This window comes from Antrostomus carolinensis, unplaced genomic scaffold (genome assembly GCF_000700745.2).
Source record: "Antrostomus carolinensis isolate BGI_N321 unplaced genomic scaffold, ASM70074v2 scaffold16573, whole genome shotgun sequence".
In the NCBI taxonomy this organism is placed as follows: Eukaryota; Metazoa; Chordata; class Aves; order Caprimulgiformes; family Caprimulgidae; genus Antrostomus; species Antrostomus carolinensis.
The window spans coordinates 24,213-41,992 of NW_010304643.1; the positions used below are offsets into that span (position 1 = coordinate 24,213).

At 39.3% G+C, this 17,780-nt stretch overlaps 1 protein-coding gene across 1 annotated transcript in view; it reads right to left on the reverse strand.

Moving 5' to 3' along the window:
- The window catches only part of LOC114818414 (protocadherin-15-like), a gene marked incomplete at both ends in the record, with an annotated part of 78,944 nt that overhangs the window by 21,468 nt on the left and 39,696 nt on the right, over positions 1-17,780 (reverse strand). The window contains 3 exons of the mRNA XM_029084160.1: positions 1,878-1,957; positions 7,706-7,838; positions 13,246-13,439. Of these exons, the coding sequence (XP_028939993.1) occupies positions 1,878-1,957; positions 7,706-7,838; positions 13,246-13,439 (407 nt within the window). The remainder of the gene's footprint in view (positions 1-1,877; positions 1,958-7,705; positions 7,839-13,245; positions 13,440-17,780) is intronic.

Genomic DNA, 17,780 nt, shown 5'->3' on the forward strand with positions numbered 1-17,780 from the left:
TATTCATAAAAAGTCCTGTGTTTTACTCAAAGGATTCACATGTACTCGCATTAGTTTAATACCCCAGCTTTTAACCATCACTTTCCCTGAGGAACAGATACAGGTACCAAATTACTACAGATCATGCTCAGGTTGTACTAACAAAGAAGAAAGAACAAAACCATCTCACAATTCTCAGATTGAGGAGAGGTCTAGTAGGTAGGTGTAAAACTAGTAATATTCAGTACTCATGCTGACAGTTAGAGAATTACACAGGGATTAACTGACATGCTTCAGGATGCAAGAAAATAATCCAGATGAGAAAAAGAAAGAGAGAGATTCACATTTATGGTCTCCACCTTGGTCTTAAAGTATTTAAAAATGTAACATGGAAATAAATTCCTGTAGCCTTAATATGCCACTCACATTAACTATACGCTTTGTTTAATATTAATCCTACTTTTATCTCACATCAAGACATTTCAGCATCTAGAAAAAAATGTGCAAAAGGCTGAAGAAAACTTTGCACAAACAATTTCCAGGAAAACAGATTCAAGGAGAGCAGGAAGGAGAAAACACATCAAAGAGCTCTCCTTTTTACCAAGAGGCAACAGATCAAAAAGGCAAATGCACGTCTGAGGTTGTGCTGAAGCAACGTGCCATGGTGCTCATACATATGGAAGGCGATGTGAGACTAGGGGGTGTGTGTCAGTGGGGTGTCAGGCTGCCCATGATGGGCCCCTATTCGTAGAATCATAGAATTGTTTTGGTTGGAAAAGACCTTTAAGATCATCAAGTCCAACCATGAAGTCCAACCAAGTTGTTGTCAACGTGGTCAGACCAAGTTTCTCTATGTTAAGGGGAGGATCGCTAGTATCCCTTGTGCAAAAAACCCTACAAATCTGCGCTGTGCTGGAGCTACAACTCCTCTGAGATGATGAATAAAGCACACATTCCCTGATTTGCACCAAAAACCCCAGCCCTAAACAAGAAATAAAACCAGCCTCCCACCTGCTCTTGCCACCTCAATTAAAGTTTCCTCTCTCTAAGCTGTCCTTTTTCTTGACTGACAAGTCTTTAATAGAGGGGTCCATCAATCCCGGCGGACAACAGCGCCAGCATCTCTCGGGATCCTCAAGGCTTTTTTCACATTGTTTCATAAGTGATTTGATTCTCCATATCTCGGAGATTTATCACAGCAAGTAACCTAGAGCTTACTCAGAATATACAGACCTGTTTCAGTACAATCTCTCCCTCACATCGAATTAGAACAATTTTTTGCAATTATACCCGCACCATGAACAAATAAGACCCAGGTTACTTTTGTCCCACCATCTACCATGGCAAGTCAGCTCACCACCCTCCCTTCTTCCTGTAAAGAAAAAATATACTTTGGAGTGTAAATAGCTACTTGGGTAAAATAAAGGAGGGAGTGGTAGGACAGGCACATAGTGCTTATAATTTCATAACGTACCCTCTCTTCCTAACTCTTTTTAAGTTGGTATTCAATGTAAGGAAAAGAGATTTTAAAACATTGCTCAAAAGACTTTCCACTACAGACTAAAATGCTTGAAGGCAGGAAACTAAAGCAAAGATTGTCCCCGTCATTATTCAAGAGCTGACAAGTGTAAGGTTTTTAATTAATCCCTGGTCACTCTTTTAAATAGAATGTTTCCACCTCAGTGAGTTTTACCTACTAAAGTGTTTAAAATAAATAAATAGTCCCTTGTGAAAAATTCCAGAGTGCAATATCATTCATATAGGTCTCATTAACATCTAAGAGCCAGTCTAAGGAACAGCTGAATATGTCTGATTCCAAGGCTTTTCTTTTGCTCTCATCCCACATACTTACTTGACTGAGAAGTTACAAGTCTATTTTCTAAGGGTTTTCCACTTACCTTTGAGAGAGATTAAAAACTTGTTGAGGATCGCCATTCTGAATGAGGTATCTTATAGGGTCACCCTCTCTATCAAAAGCCTTTAGGAAAAAAGAGGATAAAATGAAGTCAGTTACAAAGCTTTCTTTTCTCTCCTTCAATTTATAAACTAGAAAAGTAACCCCTGAAGTTCTATTAAAGTTCTCTACAGGAATGACACTAATATCTCTAATTCTAAGGCAATGCTGGTAATTACAGATGAGCTACTTAAAAAAAAGCTGTAGCACATCACAATTCTTACTCCATAGAGAAATGACAATGTCCTGAATATAGACTTTCAAATTACTGGTACACATAGACACACAGCACTACGAGTATGAAATTCAGGCTTTACTCAATTACTTCTATTTTTGTGCAGCTACAGACTGATTAGACTGAATTGTTTGTTTCCTTTGTTCCTATTCTTTACTTCTACTTCTTATCCAGATTCTTCTTTCTCTTCATTTACTGGAATCCCAATCCTTTTGTTGATGCTTCATTGAGCAGTGCAGACATTGCAGCACTCACCCACCACCATAACTTGCTTTTGGGGGGATAAAGATCAGGATGAGACCTTCAAGGACTTTTAACAGCATAAAAACAAGTATATTCCAACTACTAGATGACAAAACAACTTTTCAGAGGTTGAGTAAACTACTCTTGAAGTTAAGCTTCAGCTAATCGATTTCCAAAAATGGCCATGTAATTGTTAATTTTTTTGTCAAGCGGACACACATCTTTTCCCCCAAAAGACTATCAGATGCTTTACAGAGAAAATACCATCTACTGAACTGTCTCACAGTTACTACTATTTAGTATTCAAAATCTAAAGTGATTAAGCACGTTATCACAGGAAAAACAATAAAAACACTCCTATGAGAAATGCAAGAAAACCAACCAACAAGTGCAAAGAATAGGCTTTAATAAGAGAGGAGTCAAAATTAAAAATAAGGACAGAATATTTTTGTGTTCCTCATCTTTCAACAACCATCCTTTTTCTTATCTGTTTTCTGCAAGCATTTCCTGTAGACCACAGTCGAGAACTGTGTATCTTTGGGTCGACCATCTAAAAAGCAGTTCTTAAGATAAAAAAAAAGAAAAAAAAAGAAGAAAATCAACACGCCGCCCTCCAACATGAAGAACAGAAGCACAAACCATTCTAGTGTGCAGGTAGAACCGAGTATCTAGTAAGAGACCAACATGCCTTAATCAAAGGAATTATATAGAAAATAGTGGCTACATCAGATGAAGGGGAACCAGTATAAAAAACAAGCAAGCACCACTATATGGGGTTAGAGTCAGAAAAAGTCAAGGCAAACCTGTAATAGAAAGAGAAAAGAATACAAAGGATAATACAAAGAAGTTTAAATTAGAGGAAACTTGAGGAGCATGGTACCTCGCCACACGATAAAAGCAGAAAGGATGATGTTGAGAAAAATCACACTTCTTGTGTCTCAGCTGCAGTCAAGCAGCTAATAAAATGAATTGTGGCAACAAAGGGGTAAAATCTCAGATGAGAATAGGGAAAGAATAAGGCAGAAAATATGTACGTAAATAGAGCATCTTTAAATCATCTGCTGAAATTAAAGCCTGATGAAATTCATCCTAGTGTATAAAAACATGGGCTGAAGCAATCTCAAAGCCATTAGCAGTTTTCTTTGAAAACTCACAGAGGACAAACATGCTGAAGGGCAAACACAAGGTACATCTTTCACAGAGGAATGAGCCAGAAAAGCACAGACCAGTCAGGTAGAGCTCAATTCCCAGAAAACCACAAATAATCATATTATTTGTAAGTACCTGCGATGACAATATGGAGATGGATAACAGAAAGCTAAATTTCTCAAGAACAAAGTGTGCTGAAGCAATCTAATCTTTTACAACAGGTCTTGTAAATAGAGAAAAAGCTGTGGATGTAATAAGGTGCCCTAGCCATAGTAAGGCTTTTCACGCTGCCTTAAGTGACATTTTCACAAACAAGTTTAGACAACGTGCTCTCCAAATGGAAGATGGGATTAAGCAAGAATAAAACTCATCATAAAAATTAAGGCCAGACACAGTAGTGGATAGCATTTAGTATTGACTAAATTCTGAAAAGGTATGTAGATTGTTCCAGTACCGATCAATATTTTCATTAACTACATCAGTGACAGAACAAAAAATTTGTTTATGAAATCCACGGATGGCACCGAGTGACAGGAAGTGCCAGCATGTTAGAGGGTGTGAGTGGAATTCAGATGTTCTCATGCTGAAGATATGAGCAGTCAGTAAAGTGAAAAATTGTTAGCCAAGAACATGAAACTATACAAATACTGGATGCAGAAAATCTGACTAGCTTGCATCTCTGGGGACTATCATAGATCCTAAAGCACCAGAATCACATTGTTGTTCCTATCTTTACTGGTCCTTTGTATTCTTTTTACCTTAGGTGCAGGAAAGCCTGTCCTCAGGGTAACTCAGAGGTTTGTCTACATTCATTCATAACAAGCTAGGAGCCTTTCAAAAAGATGGAAAATAAAAGACTGGTTCTAGTCCATTCCATTTCCTCCTTATGTCCAAAGAGAACCTACCTTTCAATCAACATACTTAAAAAAACAGGGGGGAAAGTTTACCATCATTTGAAAAAAAAATTTTGTTTTCTCTAAAACCAAGGAACAGCAAGTTATTATGTATGTCAGAAAACCACCAAAGACTTCCACATGAGAAAAGAGCCATCTATACCTACTGTTTTCCAGATCAATTGTATGCAGTGACTTCATAAATTGTACACAATGATTTCATGTCGCTTCCTTGTTCAGCACATAACTGGACCATGTTAACGGTCCTATTTCTTTTGCAGACTCCCAGAAAAATTACACTATTTGCATATTTTAATTAATAACGGCTGGCAGAACATGAAGCAATAAACGCCTCCCAGGCATGCAATAAACTCTGAGTTTTATTTACAAATTAATACTGTGGAGATCATTTAATATTGCATTACTTAATCTCAAATGTTGTTAATTAAAACACCAGTCACAATCAACTGAGTACCTTATAAAATAAATAATAGTATAAGAAAAAATATAACCTTGCATCATCTAGATGAAAAGTTTTAATGGAAAAGGAGAAAGTAAATTTTGTTTTTAGACCATGTATTTTAAAGTCTAATAGGCAAATTTAAAACAGCTCCATTTGCATTGTTATTGACACTGATGTTTTGCAGATCTTCAGATTTTCTAACTTGGGAATATTTAAAATAACTTGCTCACTGTCTCCCAGTTTCTGTAATCCTCATGGTGTATGCAACACTAACAAAATATTATTAAAAGAGTAAGAGAGAGTCATAAAAGCATAACCTTTTAACCCTACTGCACCAACCAAAACATACTTTAAGTTCAAAACAATATATTGATAATACTAATAGTGAAAAAAGGTCTGTATGAAAATTTACATATTAAAATACTTATTAAATATATGAGGTCTGGTAATAGTCCTTATGGAACACAGGCAATACCTTAAGCTATTGTTAAAATTCCACAAAAAAAACCCCAAGATGACTATTGGTAACTTTCTGTTTGCCTGGAAAAGACAGCACAAGATTTCATAAGATTAAATACTCAGTTTATGAATGTTTAAAATGTCCTGGCCAATTTTACAGAGGGAATAAAAAAGAGATGAAGACAGACATATACTCCACAGTAAAAGTCCTTTAATACAGATGGGCATATTAATGCAGAATGAGGCAGTTAAACTTGTAGTATGAAGACAAAGCATCCATGTCTCAGGGCCAGGACCACGAGCCCTACAAGAGATCCAGTTTCTGACTAATCCCCCGGAGATAAAGCCATGCATATTTGTGATTGAACAATTAATTACTTTTCATAAACAAAAATTGTCTAGCGGAATTCAATCATTCATGGCATATTGTTAATATAAGATAAATCTACATTTCAGTGGCAATAAGTAGAAGACAACATTTTCTGTGTGTTTCCAAAGCTCTTCAACTGATTCATTTTACTCTTTTCCAAACACAGGAACTCATCATTTCTGGGCATCTTGGGCATGTAACAAGAGAACACCCACTGCTTTATCACCAACATGTTCACCAGCATCCTGTCTGCGAGGAGAGTAGCTGGCATGACCATTTTGCATCTCGCCAGCCCGGACTGGCACAGGCTGGTGCTCTCAGATTTATTCAGAATACCTTACCAAGGATCATTTGAAAAGGAAAACAAAATGTTTGGGGTTTAGTGAAACATTACAGCAGACAGATTGTTCCAACAATGAGGTTCATTTTCTAACCATGTTTACATCGTGTAAAATCCTTAAACACTAAAACCTGCTAATAGTTCTTCCTGCCTCCAAAGATCACCCAGGCCTCCAGACATATATTCCAGTACCTGCCAAGTAAACACAAATGTTTCTGTTTCTCAGCATGCTCCTGGCTCCTGTTACTCTCTGGGGTTTCCAGAACCACGTGTCTCCCCACCAGTAAGGAGAAGGCTCATGAACAGCATGGCTCTTCAATTCTGAACTCACTTGAAGGCAGCAAAAACATGCCAGAAGTTAATTTTCAGCACTGAGCTAAATGAGCCATCCTCCCTCAGCGCAGGTGACGATATCCGCTTAACCATCCATAATAATCTTAATCTTTCATCAGCAAATGATTTTAATAGAAACTTACCCATTCACCTGCATCAGTGACTCAATTAGAGTTCCTTTATTTCACACACTTTGGTTTGGATTATTTTTTTTTTCCGCCCATTTACTGAATGTGCAAAACACACAGAGCCACTCACTTCAGCTGATACGAACTGACCCAATCCCACCGAGTTCAACAGAGTTCAACAGAGCTACACTGACTTAAAGCAGATAAGGCTTTCTGTGGTTTCTGTTTAGCTCGGGGATCTCCAGTCTGCTTCCTTGCAGTGGCTTTATGTGAAGTCTGAATAACACTATAATGTTTACAGGAACCATGCTCAGGAGAGTGTGCTGTGCTGAGTTTATTGCTTTAGACTTGAGGCCGTAATTATTTCATAATACTGTTAAGTTCCTGATCCCCTAAAAAATATCTAAAGGGTTGTAATTTATCTACTTATTTTGCACAGCTGGCTTTCAAGACATGTGGACAGAGCACAATGCCGCAAAAGCTTAGGGAACAGCAAATAAGCAAGGAGAAAGCTGGTATATTAACCACGGAGCAGCACCTCGAGAAGCAACCTGGGTCTGCAAACCATGTCAAAGCAGCCTTATTTCTACACAATACTGGACTGACGTGCTTTTGCTGCATCCGCTTGTAGAGCTATAGTAGGTGGTCAGTTAGTACAGAGACCTCTGCTTTTTATTCGCCTGCCAACAGCAGTTGTTATATACATCAAGGAGAGGAAATATCTTCAGATCCTTTTCAAAAACACCAGGCTAAAAAAGGCTGAGTGCCAAAAATCTCGCTGAAATTCCACGTGAATTAGGTGCTGAAGGTCCTAAGCTCCTCTGATTTGCTGGCAAACATATATATAGAGAGATTTTAGCATAAGAAATTACAGGCCTTTCAAGTTTTGAGCCATTCATGGAAATTTTTTCTCATCTATTTCAGTTTCATGTGCAGGCTATAGTACATTTTAGCACATTTAACACAAAAAAGAAATTACAAAAATATTAAAGTAAGCACTTTTCCTATATGGTCCACATAAAAGATGCTATTTACTACAATGAAATAATTTTCAATCCCCATAAACCATCTTTTTCCCCCGTATGCACGGACTGGCTTCTGCATGGCATGGGCACAAACAGAAGGAATGTTGTAAAGGCTTACAGGGAAGCATGTGTACCTGCAGGTTTAACAAAACAGCTCCAATTCTCATGGCCTCGCTGACTTCAAGGCTGTACATCAGCTGAGGAAAGCGGGGAGGGCTCTGGTTGTTGGGTGGAAGGACCTCAATGTAAACAGTAGTAATAGAGCTCCTGCAATGCAAGGGGGGAAAAAAAGTCAGAGCCAGTCAATATCAATAAATCAACAAACACAACACGAGGCAGCCAACAATGTCTATTTGATACACTGTGTGTTCTCTAGCTTTAACAACCTCCCTTTGCTCCTTTAAAACCTTCAGGCCATATTTTTCATTCTGCATCAAAAATAAAGCAGGCTGCCACATTAATGGAAGAAAAGCTAAATAATGTCTTTAAAAGTAGCCCAAGTGTTCTTTGAAAAACAAAGCAGGAACGTATCAGTGCACACTCCACACACAAAGACGATTCATAATCCCCTGGTGATGCTGTGTCCTCTAGAAGAGCATGGCAAATTCTGAGCTGGTAACTGCTCCTGCCATGCACAATACCCACCCCTGGAGCATCCCTGCTGTCGTTTCGTTTGTTACCTTTCTTTGGAAGAGAAGGAACAGAAGATGTCAGTGGAGAGGACAATGCTGGGAGGAGACCGATATAGACAACTCTATCACAGGCTGCATGAATACTGCGGCTCATGCAAATAAACCCAAACCCACTTCAGACTAGTGAGTGACGGCAACACAGGAACCTACAAAACTCCCAAGGAGACCTGGCAAACTCTTCAACTGCACTGAAGCCCTAAGATGTCTATACTGCAAATGGCATTCCAGTTTGCAAGTTGAAGGCCCTTCTGGGAACACTGTCCCCCGCTACAGACCCTGCATAGCCCATGCTGTAGACACACTCGCTGTTCAACTGCTCAGGATTGAGAAAGGGAGCCAAAAGGTCCCCTGGAGTTGAACAAGAGATTTAAAATCTGGTTTAACAGAACGTTTCTCTCACATCTTTGCTGAGTTATCCCGTCTGCCTTCTCTCTGGTATATTAAACCAGTACCCCTGCCCCAGAACAAAATCCTGAGGAGAGCAAGTGTTACATCGCCGGTGCAGATTTCTTCTGCAAGAGCCCTTTGACAAAGCTAGTAAATCTCAGGATTTATGGCTGCAGGAAAGAAACCACTTCAGGACAAAAGGATTTGTCACAAATTTTGTCCTTCCCCCAGATCTTCTTTGGAGGATAGAAAGAAAAACATGACCACACAATGAGCTGCTTCTTGCAGAGCTAGCAAACTCAGGGCATTTTTAGAGACTCCTACCAGAAATTACCCAATATTCTATAGTTGAACAGCTTCTGTGTTAACTGGTAGGGTTCATTAAATACCAAAACAACACATGACTGATCAATATTTTTAATTAGTTGTACAGGATTCTGACCAAGCACAGTCACTGCTGCATTACAGATGCTTCCCACCACCCTTTGCCAGCAGGTTTTATAACTCCATGCCACTGATGGGAGTCAGGCAGACCATCACTGCAACACCACGACAGATAGCTTCGTTGTAGGGCCTGTGTCATGCAGCGCACTAACCACCATCCAAGACAACGAGAGTGGCTGGGTGGGTGCCCAATAGTTAGCCAAGGTCAACCCACCATCTGTGTATTAACAGTATATACAAGTTGACTCTACTGAGCCTTGAACATTCAACCACTCCATTGCTACCGTGCCATGACAGCCTAGCAGACATTCTTCAGTGCCCCAAAACCTTGGCTACCAGGTAGTCCAGGGCAATCTCAAGCTTCCCACCAACAGCAATGCTGCAGACACTGCCTTGCCACAGCTGCGTCTCTCTGGAGCAAGTGCCAGATTGTTTCCACCTACAAATATAGGGCACGAGGATCGTCCTGCTTGGAACATAATAGTCAAGTCCTTACTTGATTTCATCACTTTTTAAACAAGTACATAACTTGTACTGAAATGCATCAGTGAATAATAGAGCCTTTCCATCTATCATATCCTTTCCATCTATCATATTTGAGCATTTAAGAAGCTGAGTTTGCTCAGGATATAAACCAAACCAGTGCAATCAGGGGAAGATGGACAATTACCACTGAAGTCGAGCATTCAGTGCAGATTAGCTCCTTATAAACTACAGTCAGTTTCCTGATTTTTTGTCTATTTTAAAATACTCCCTCATATCCCACTAATCTCTCTGAATCAATGTTCCACACTTACATTGCTGAAATAAAAAAATAAAAAAAATACCATCACCAAATGCTCAACAACAGACACAATGAATTAGCAGACAAAATAACACTTGAGCATTGGGGCTACATATATTCTTAAGGGAGCTGCCTGTGTATGATGCACACATCCAAAGAGTTGCAGTTTAGTGTGCATTTTTCTTCCACTGCTGAATATTTAATAAAAATATACTGCTCTGTATCATTTTTTTCCTGATCCTGCTACATTTTAATAATACCCAAGCTGATTTATTGTCTATCAAGCTCTCTCTCAAAACAAAAAAAGTTTCTATTCACCACAATAGCACGCAAATTTTCTTCAAATCTTTAAAATCGGATCACAAAAGTAAAGCACTAGTAGTCTGCAAACTAGAAGCACTATGATATTAAATGGCTGCTTTTTTCATTTCCAATCCATTTTTTATTAGCGCTTTGCAATTTTAACCCTAGCAGTGCAAGGAAAGCATGGTCAACAAGCCACTGAGATTGCATCCCTGTCGCTCAGTCTGCTTTCCACATACAACTGAATTGGATCGTGTATAACAAATATATTTATATACATGTGGACCAATATATCTTTGGTCAAACAATCTCTGGATATACAAGCCAAAGAGAAAAGTGTACTTTTCTGCTCTGTGGAATAATAATCTCATGATCAGGTAGTTTCTAGACTGGACTTTATTTCACAGATCACTGTTATCACTAAGTGACATGTTTCCACCTATACAGGAATCCAAGGTCAATGGTGAAAAGGCTAAAGAGTGAACTGAAATTGTTTGACTTCACAAATGTTCTTCTCATTTTTTTCAATAGACACTGCTCATCGCTATATGCTTAACTATTACTTCAGTTCTAAAAAACTAAACTTCATCTTTAAACTTCAATAGTTTGTATAAACAAATAGACTTAAAGTGCTTAAGTCTACTTAAATATACCTCAATAACTTACATTAATGATGCTTGCTATAGATATAAACTTTAATAACACTAAAAAAAAAAAAAGTTGTTTTCTGCACAGTCACTCACCAGGTATTTAATGTGTCATACTATGCAAAAAAGCTACACAGAAGCCATTTCAATTTAAATTTGTGCTCACAAAGGCTACAAGTTTAGCAGTTTGGTCTTGCTTTGTGCATAAGCAAGGGGATAGTTGAAACCCAGCCAGTTTACAATGACTATAGTTAGCTTGGTATGTCCTGCAGCAGAATCCAGATTTGGGAAAAAATGCTTAATACTTGAAATTACATCAAAATCCTTTATTTATCTATTTTACAGGGCACACACCTTCCTGCCTGCAGAGATACCTAAGTGCTGGCTAGACCTAGCCCATTCCTAGAAGTCTCAAAAATACTGGTTACTGCCTCCAGCATGGCAATGTGAACCACCTAACACAATGTGACATCTTTGCATTAGAAGGAGCAAGAAGTTCATGCAAGCCCAACTGCAAGATACTAACCACCTCACAGCCAGAAGGAAGGAACCAAGGAGATGCAAAAGGACAGTTTTAAAGACCTCGGAGCTGTAGCTCACATGAGTTCTCCCTGGCTTTTCTCTGTGTAAAATGACAGGAGGCTGCTTCAAGCATCACCAGCTCATTTCTGGTTTTCTGGCCTTACAGAAAGAATGTCAGGAAGGCAGCAAAATCTTTTCATCTGAATGTCCCTTGCAGACAGTAAAAGTTGCCCACGTTCTTTCTCCAGGGCACCTTGCTGAAGCTCCAGTGGCCCTCCTCCTGATTTTTTAACCTTCACAGACACAGGAAAAACATCTCTGGGCCCCAAATATACTTCAGGTGAAGGCCAAGCTGGATCCAGGACCACCCACCCCGGTTACAGGAATACTGCCTAGATGGAGTGGTTTTTTTGAACACATATCATAAGCTATGAAACAAATTCCATGCTGTAATTCCATAAAAGGGAAGACAAACAGAAACAACAAGAAATGAAAGCTTTTCTACTTTTGAAGATTACTGCAATAAAGACATTTTCAGAGGAGGAGGAAGCGCATGCTCCCAACGTACATCATCAGAATTGTGTATTTTCAGACAATATGAAAGATTTCTCAAACATAAAAGGAGTTGATGGCAATCAAAGCTGAATTGTAGGAGCTGCTGTTGCTGGGGCCACACCCCTGGATTCTGAAGCTCTCTGAAGAGGTATTATTGATTTTTGTCCTCCACTAAAATACTATGATAGTACTACACAAAAGTAAATGCATAACAGCCCACAATCTTCTCCTCAGCACTTCTAACAGCCTACTATCAGCTACCCTAAGATAGGGCTTATCAAGAAAGCAAGCAAGAGGGAAAGGGAAATATAATTCAACCAGAAGACTCTGCTACCAGATAATAGGTTTAATGAACAATCTACAATCTGAATATTTCAGTGGTTGGAAAATGTAACTATAAAATATGTACACAACAGTATGAACTGCTTTCTTGGAGACATGAGAGAAGCAGCAGGTCCTGAGGAAAAGCTGATGAGTGAAACTCCAATTTTGTGTTATCTTTCCTTCTTATATTCCCCATTTGAGGAAAAGAGAAAAGGTTGTGGGAGATTTAAATGCTGGAAACTATTGTTTCTCTCTGGCATCCTCTTCGGACAGTGAGTTTGTTACATTATCAATACCAGGCCCAGAACACGAGAGACACTTCTATGCATACACACTCCCCAATACCTTCATGAAATGACATTTGCTGTATGTAGAACACAAACTCAAAAGAAGGAGGCAAGTGGGACTCAATACCTTCATTTGTTTTTAACATGAGAGTGTCCTATTCCAATCACACTAAATTTGCAGGCTGCTCTTCTTTATCAGCTGGTAGAAAACAGAAATAATTATGCTGGTGAGAATTTAGGTCTTGGTGGGGACACTGCTCACCATTGGCACAGCTTGTTGTGCATGCCCACAGCATTCCAAGTCCGGATGACCTCGCACACCCAATACCCGGAGAGAAGGTCTCCCGCTCTGCAATCAGACTTTCTGATCCTTTCTACATCCTGAACAGAAAGTATCTCCCTTCTCACTTGCCTTCTTCCTTACATCCCTTCACTTCAATTTCTCTTAACAAATGGGCATGCACAATGACAGCACAACATGTGAACTTTTAAAAAACAGACCACTACAAGCAAATGAAATAATGAAAACTGTGTACTGGGAGGAAAATATAAACAAGGAACAAAAAGTGACAGACTTCTAATACGATACTTTTCCAAAATGTGATCCTTACACCACACAGAACACACAATTGTATTCCACTGTGGAGTTATAGACATAAGGGTGTGCCACACTTCTTATGTGCTGCTAAGCACTGATTAAAATATTAATTTCATTATAAGATGAATTACCTTCTCTGCGCAGGAGGAGCACTATCAGATGCTTTGACAGTGAGAGCATAGGATCGCCCCACTGACAATACAACTCCTGGAGCAATGGTGATAAGGCCTGTTCGGTCATTGATGATGAAGTCTCCCTGATCCCCAGCCAAAATTTCATATACTATCTGTCCATTGGGTCCCTCGTCCGCATCTACAGCGGTGAGCTGCAATTCAAAACCACAATGTCAGCATGCATGGTTCAGTGCTGTATTTTAGTAGTTTTTTGTAAGGCAACTAGGTAGGGGTAGAGGAAGTAGAAGGGAATCTTGAACACCTGTAACATATGCAGGAATTTCTAATCACTGTACAACAAGGATATGATTTAAATGAAGGATAATAGGTGTAAAAATATCATGAAGCAGAGAAAAACTGCTTACCTAAGATTGAAAGCAAATTATTTTAAGATGTGAATTAAGAAAACTAATTCAGACCAAGTTTACTCTCTGTGGATTGGAATTTATAATACTTCCTACAAAGGGGGGAGTGAAGAAAAATATACTTATTGTGTTGCAAATGTAACAAGAGGATTGCATTCAATTACTCAAAGTTCCCATTTCTCTCTACACCCTTCAAAGTGACAGCCTTGTTACTGCCAGAAATTCTAATACCCAGGTCTTGCATTACAAGCCCTCAGCGTGTGGAACTGGAGAACAATGTTTGTATTAACTGACATGTGCACATACCGTAAAGGGAGCCGAGTGGAAGGGAAATGGCAGCTGTTACCATATGGAAACACATGTAGAAACACAACCACACGTGTCACAGATGTGTGCGTGACCCATTTCACACAGCAACATGGCACCACCTACCTGAAAGGCTGTGCTGGTGGGGGACATCTTGGAGCCGTGTGATAAATGCAACCGAGCACATGCCTCTGGACTTTATTGCCTCTCCACCCTCACTCTATACTGGGACTGTGATTGCTCTCGCATGTAGTGTTTCTTCTATATAATTGTACAAGCTGGACAGTGAGCATGAGAAAAATCTAAGGCCTAATATTATAGACCCAAATTATAATGATCAATGTAATGAAATGAGGGGGTTCTTATCTTGTCCCTGGGAAAGGCAACAGGTTTATCCCACTTCTGTAGCATACCACACTAAATCAAACATTTACACACATGGCCAGAAAATATAGCTCAGGATTTATATTTGTTTGCTTTTAGCAAACTGTTAAGTGCCAGTGCCTCTGATTGCCATGCCGTAAAGCAAGTAACTAGCAATCTGAGATTTCAAATCACACCCCTGCCCTGGCACAGTCAGAAATATGCATCCACACCTCAGTCACACCAGTTGACAGCCCCGTGTCCTAGCTAAGCCCTTTCACCTCTTCTCTTCCTTTACACATATATAGAATAACACAAGTTATTCTACATACAAGGTACAACACACAGCAAATTGCTCACGGTGCGTATCAATTGACTTGCATTATTACAATTAAAATTGCATCTTAATTATCATCATATTCAGAAAATAAAAAGCAGCGCAGCATTCTGTCACATTCAGGGTTGAGCCACCAAAGCACCACCAAACTACACCAGTACCTCTGGACTTTCTAAAGTTAATTTCTTCCCATCGGGGTTATTTTGCTGATACACACACTGGTTTCTCAGTTGGCTCTTAATTTGGTATGGCTGTATATTACCTCCAACAGCACAGGGGATGACGTAAAGCCGTATGAGCAGTATTTGAACATCGAGAGGCCACAGCCAGAGCAGGCAGTGGCAGTGCTGCCTGTGCGCCCAGCTGCCTGGTACCAACAGCGGTGGAGTAGAAATGTCAGGGAATGATGGTACAATGGGCTCCTGCTGCTCCTGGCTGCAGGTGAGTGGTTTGAGGTGGGAAATGGCAAGGGGCACCAGCAGGTACAGCAGCAGAGGCCCCCTGGGATGTACAAAGCAATGAGAAATCCCAACCTCAGAAATTATTCCCTGCAGGGCTCCTAAAGTGAGAATAAAAAAAATAAAATAGACATGTAGCTTCCTGAAAGGTCTCTGCTGACCTAGCTGCTTCAGCTTTCTTGAAACAACAGTCACACCAGTGGGCAGCACTGTACACAGGACTGCAAGCCCAGGATTTAAGGGTAACACATGATGACACACAACCTTAGTGCTGACTGCAAAGCCAACGGCAGGATCAAGAGACATTATCTCAGCCAGGGCCAGCCAACGCAGCATGTCTGACACCCTTCTGTCATCCCTGTGACACTCTCAAAGTTGACAGTGTTGCAGACAGGCAGAGGAACTCACTGAAGCTTCTGCTACATTAGGATATAATGCAATCTATTAATCAATATTGCATCAACGCTCAACCTTCAGCAGGCCACAGCCTTTCAGAGTACTGCCTACAAGTTTCAAACCACCTTTGCCCAAGGATAGCTAAAGAACTGGAAGAACAGAAACCAAACCTTGCAATTAGAATGAGAAGGGAGATGAAGAATAAAATCCAAAGCTGTAATATTCAAGTTAATCATATTTGCATGCAACATTAAACACCAACGGGTGTATGTGAAAACTCATGGATCTAGCTGCTTTATAGGATAATCTCCATTTTTTATGCACCTAGGCTCAGTGAAATACGAAATTTCATTTAAAAGTCAAAAACTTGCTCAAAACCAAGAACTAAGTCCACAACATCTTAAACAGAATAAATGAACTGAAATGCTAAAAGGTAAGTGATTTAGGTGCTTTAACAGAAGTGGGGTTTACCCTCTTTGTTAGGAGTGCAAGCTACTACTGCTGTTAGGGACCAAGCTACTTTATAGAGGACTAACCATTTCTAACATGGAATAGGTTGTACACAGTATTCATCAACTGAAAAGCACGTTAGTTACTTTTCTCCTGAAGTAATCAGTGTGCTGCTTCTTTCACACACACAGCACAGTGATCCAAAGCAAACCTCTAACACAGAAGTATTTAACTTAGCTAAATTGATTTTATTTTAATTTCTTTGTCATAGATGCTTCTCTCCAACAATGCAAACTGATCACTGTTGTACCAGAATGAGCAAATCTTAACTCAGGCTCCTATGGTATTTTGAGACACACTGTATATTGAACACAGGATAAGCACTTGAAATACCTCAAAAATCATGAGATATCATCTCCTCTTAGAAGTTTAAAAACAAAATTAATATCCATATGTTATTTTTTGAGAACATATCTATCTTATTCTATATTTTATTTTGAAATTCTAAAAAATGTCATCCTATGAAGACTGCACTTGTGGAATGTGTTTAGCATCCCACCCATATAATGTCTGTATATTACCTTGCAATGGTCAGTCTCAACACACCAAACTCAGCATGTAAAACAGATTTTCTAGAGTTTAGAGCTGAAACCCCTTTCAAATTCTGTTTCATTAAACATTTGTTCTATAGCTTCTATACACAACTGGATATGTTCATTAACCTCACAAAGAGTAACTATCGAACTAAGTGACACAGTTAAGAAAAGGGCTGCAATAACCTTCTCTACTGAACTTTAAAAGTAACCCGCACAAAAAGATAAATAAAGGCTTTACGCAAAATACAAGGTCCTAAGTAATTAATGATGGGATTTGGAACAAGGCCAGTTTTTACTGTGATGACATGAAAAAGAAAATTAATTGACTACACAAGTACACAGATTAATAAAGTTAATTAAGCTCACAAACACTGAATGCTTGAAAAGTGATTTGAATAACATTTTGGGGGCAAAAGAAGGAATCAAAACCAGAATTAAATAGAACTGAAGTTTAACAGTTGCCTTAATATATGATTCTATAAATTCTGTCTCCAGCTGTCCCAGACTGATAGAGCTTCATAATTAACAAGATTTTAAAAACATGGTCTAAAATATACAGGAAGAAGTACAAAACAAGATTTATTTTATTTTTCCTAAGAAGCTTTTTGCATCCAGCAATATCAGCTTCATTACGTTAATATTTAATGAACTGAAAGTTTTGCAAACGAGGTGTATATTCTGCTGCCGGAAGAATATGTTTGGTTTTCTCAGAAGAAAAAAAAGACTTACAATGACAGCCTTACAGCTCCCAAAGACACATTCTTGGTCACTCTATAAGCTCTGCTCAGAATCACTTTACACTTGGAAGGAGGGTGGCTTCAGCGTTTGACCTGCAGTCCTTCTGCAGCAACACTTTTAGTGACCTTGCTCTTAACAGATAAAGTGATTACGAACCTTTCCAGTAGCGCTGTGTTTTTCAACAAATTAAATGTTCAGCAAAGTTGGTCTGACCCATAGTGAATCCTGCAGCAACTGTGAGTCACACTGGTTCACCTCCCAATGGCTGTCCTTGGAATGAGTGCCCCCATTAAACCAGTGCAAGGCTCTGGAGCTGCATTCAGTACACACTGATGTTGTATAATGGTGTCAAGGGAATAGCACAGCTCATCTCCAGAGCAGCACACCAGTGCAAAAATGCTGGGTTAGACGGCAAATTAGACGGTAAAACTCCTGATCCTTCTAGGGCTCAGCAGCACAACTCTGCTATTAGTTGCACTAGGAA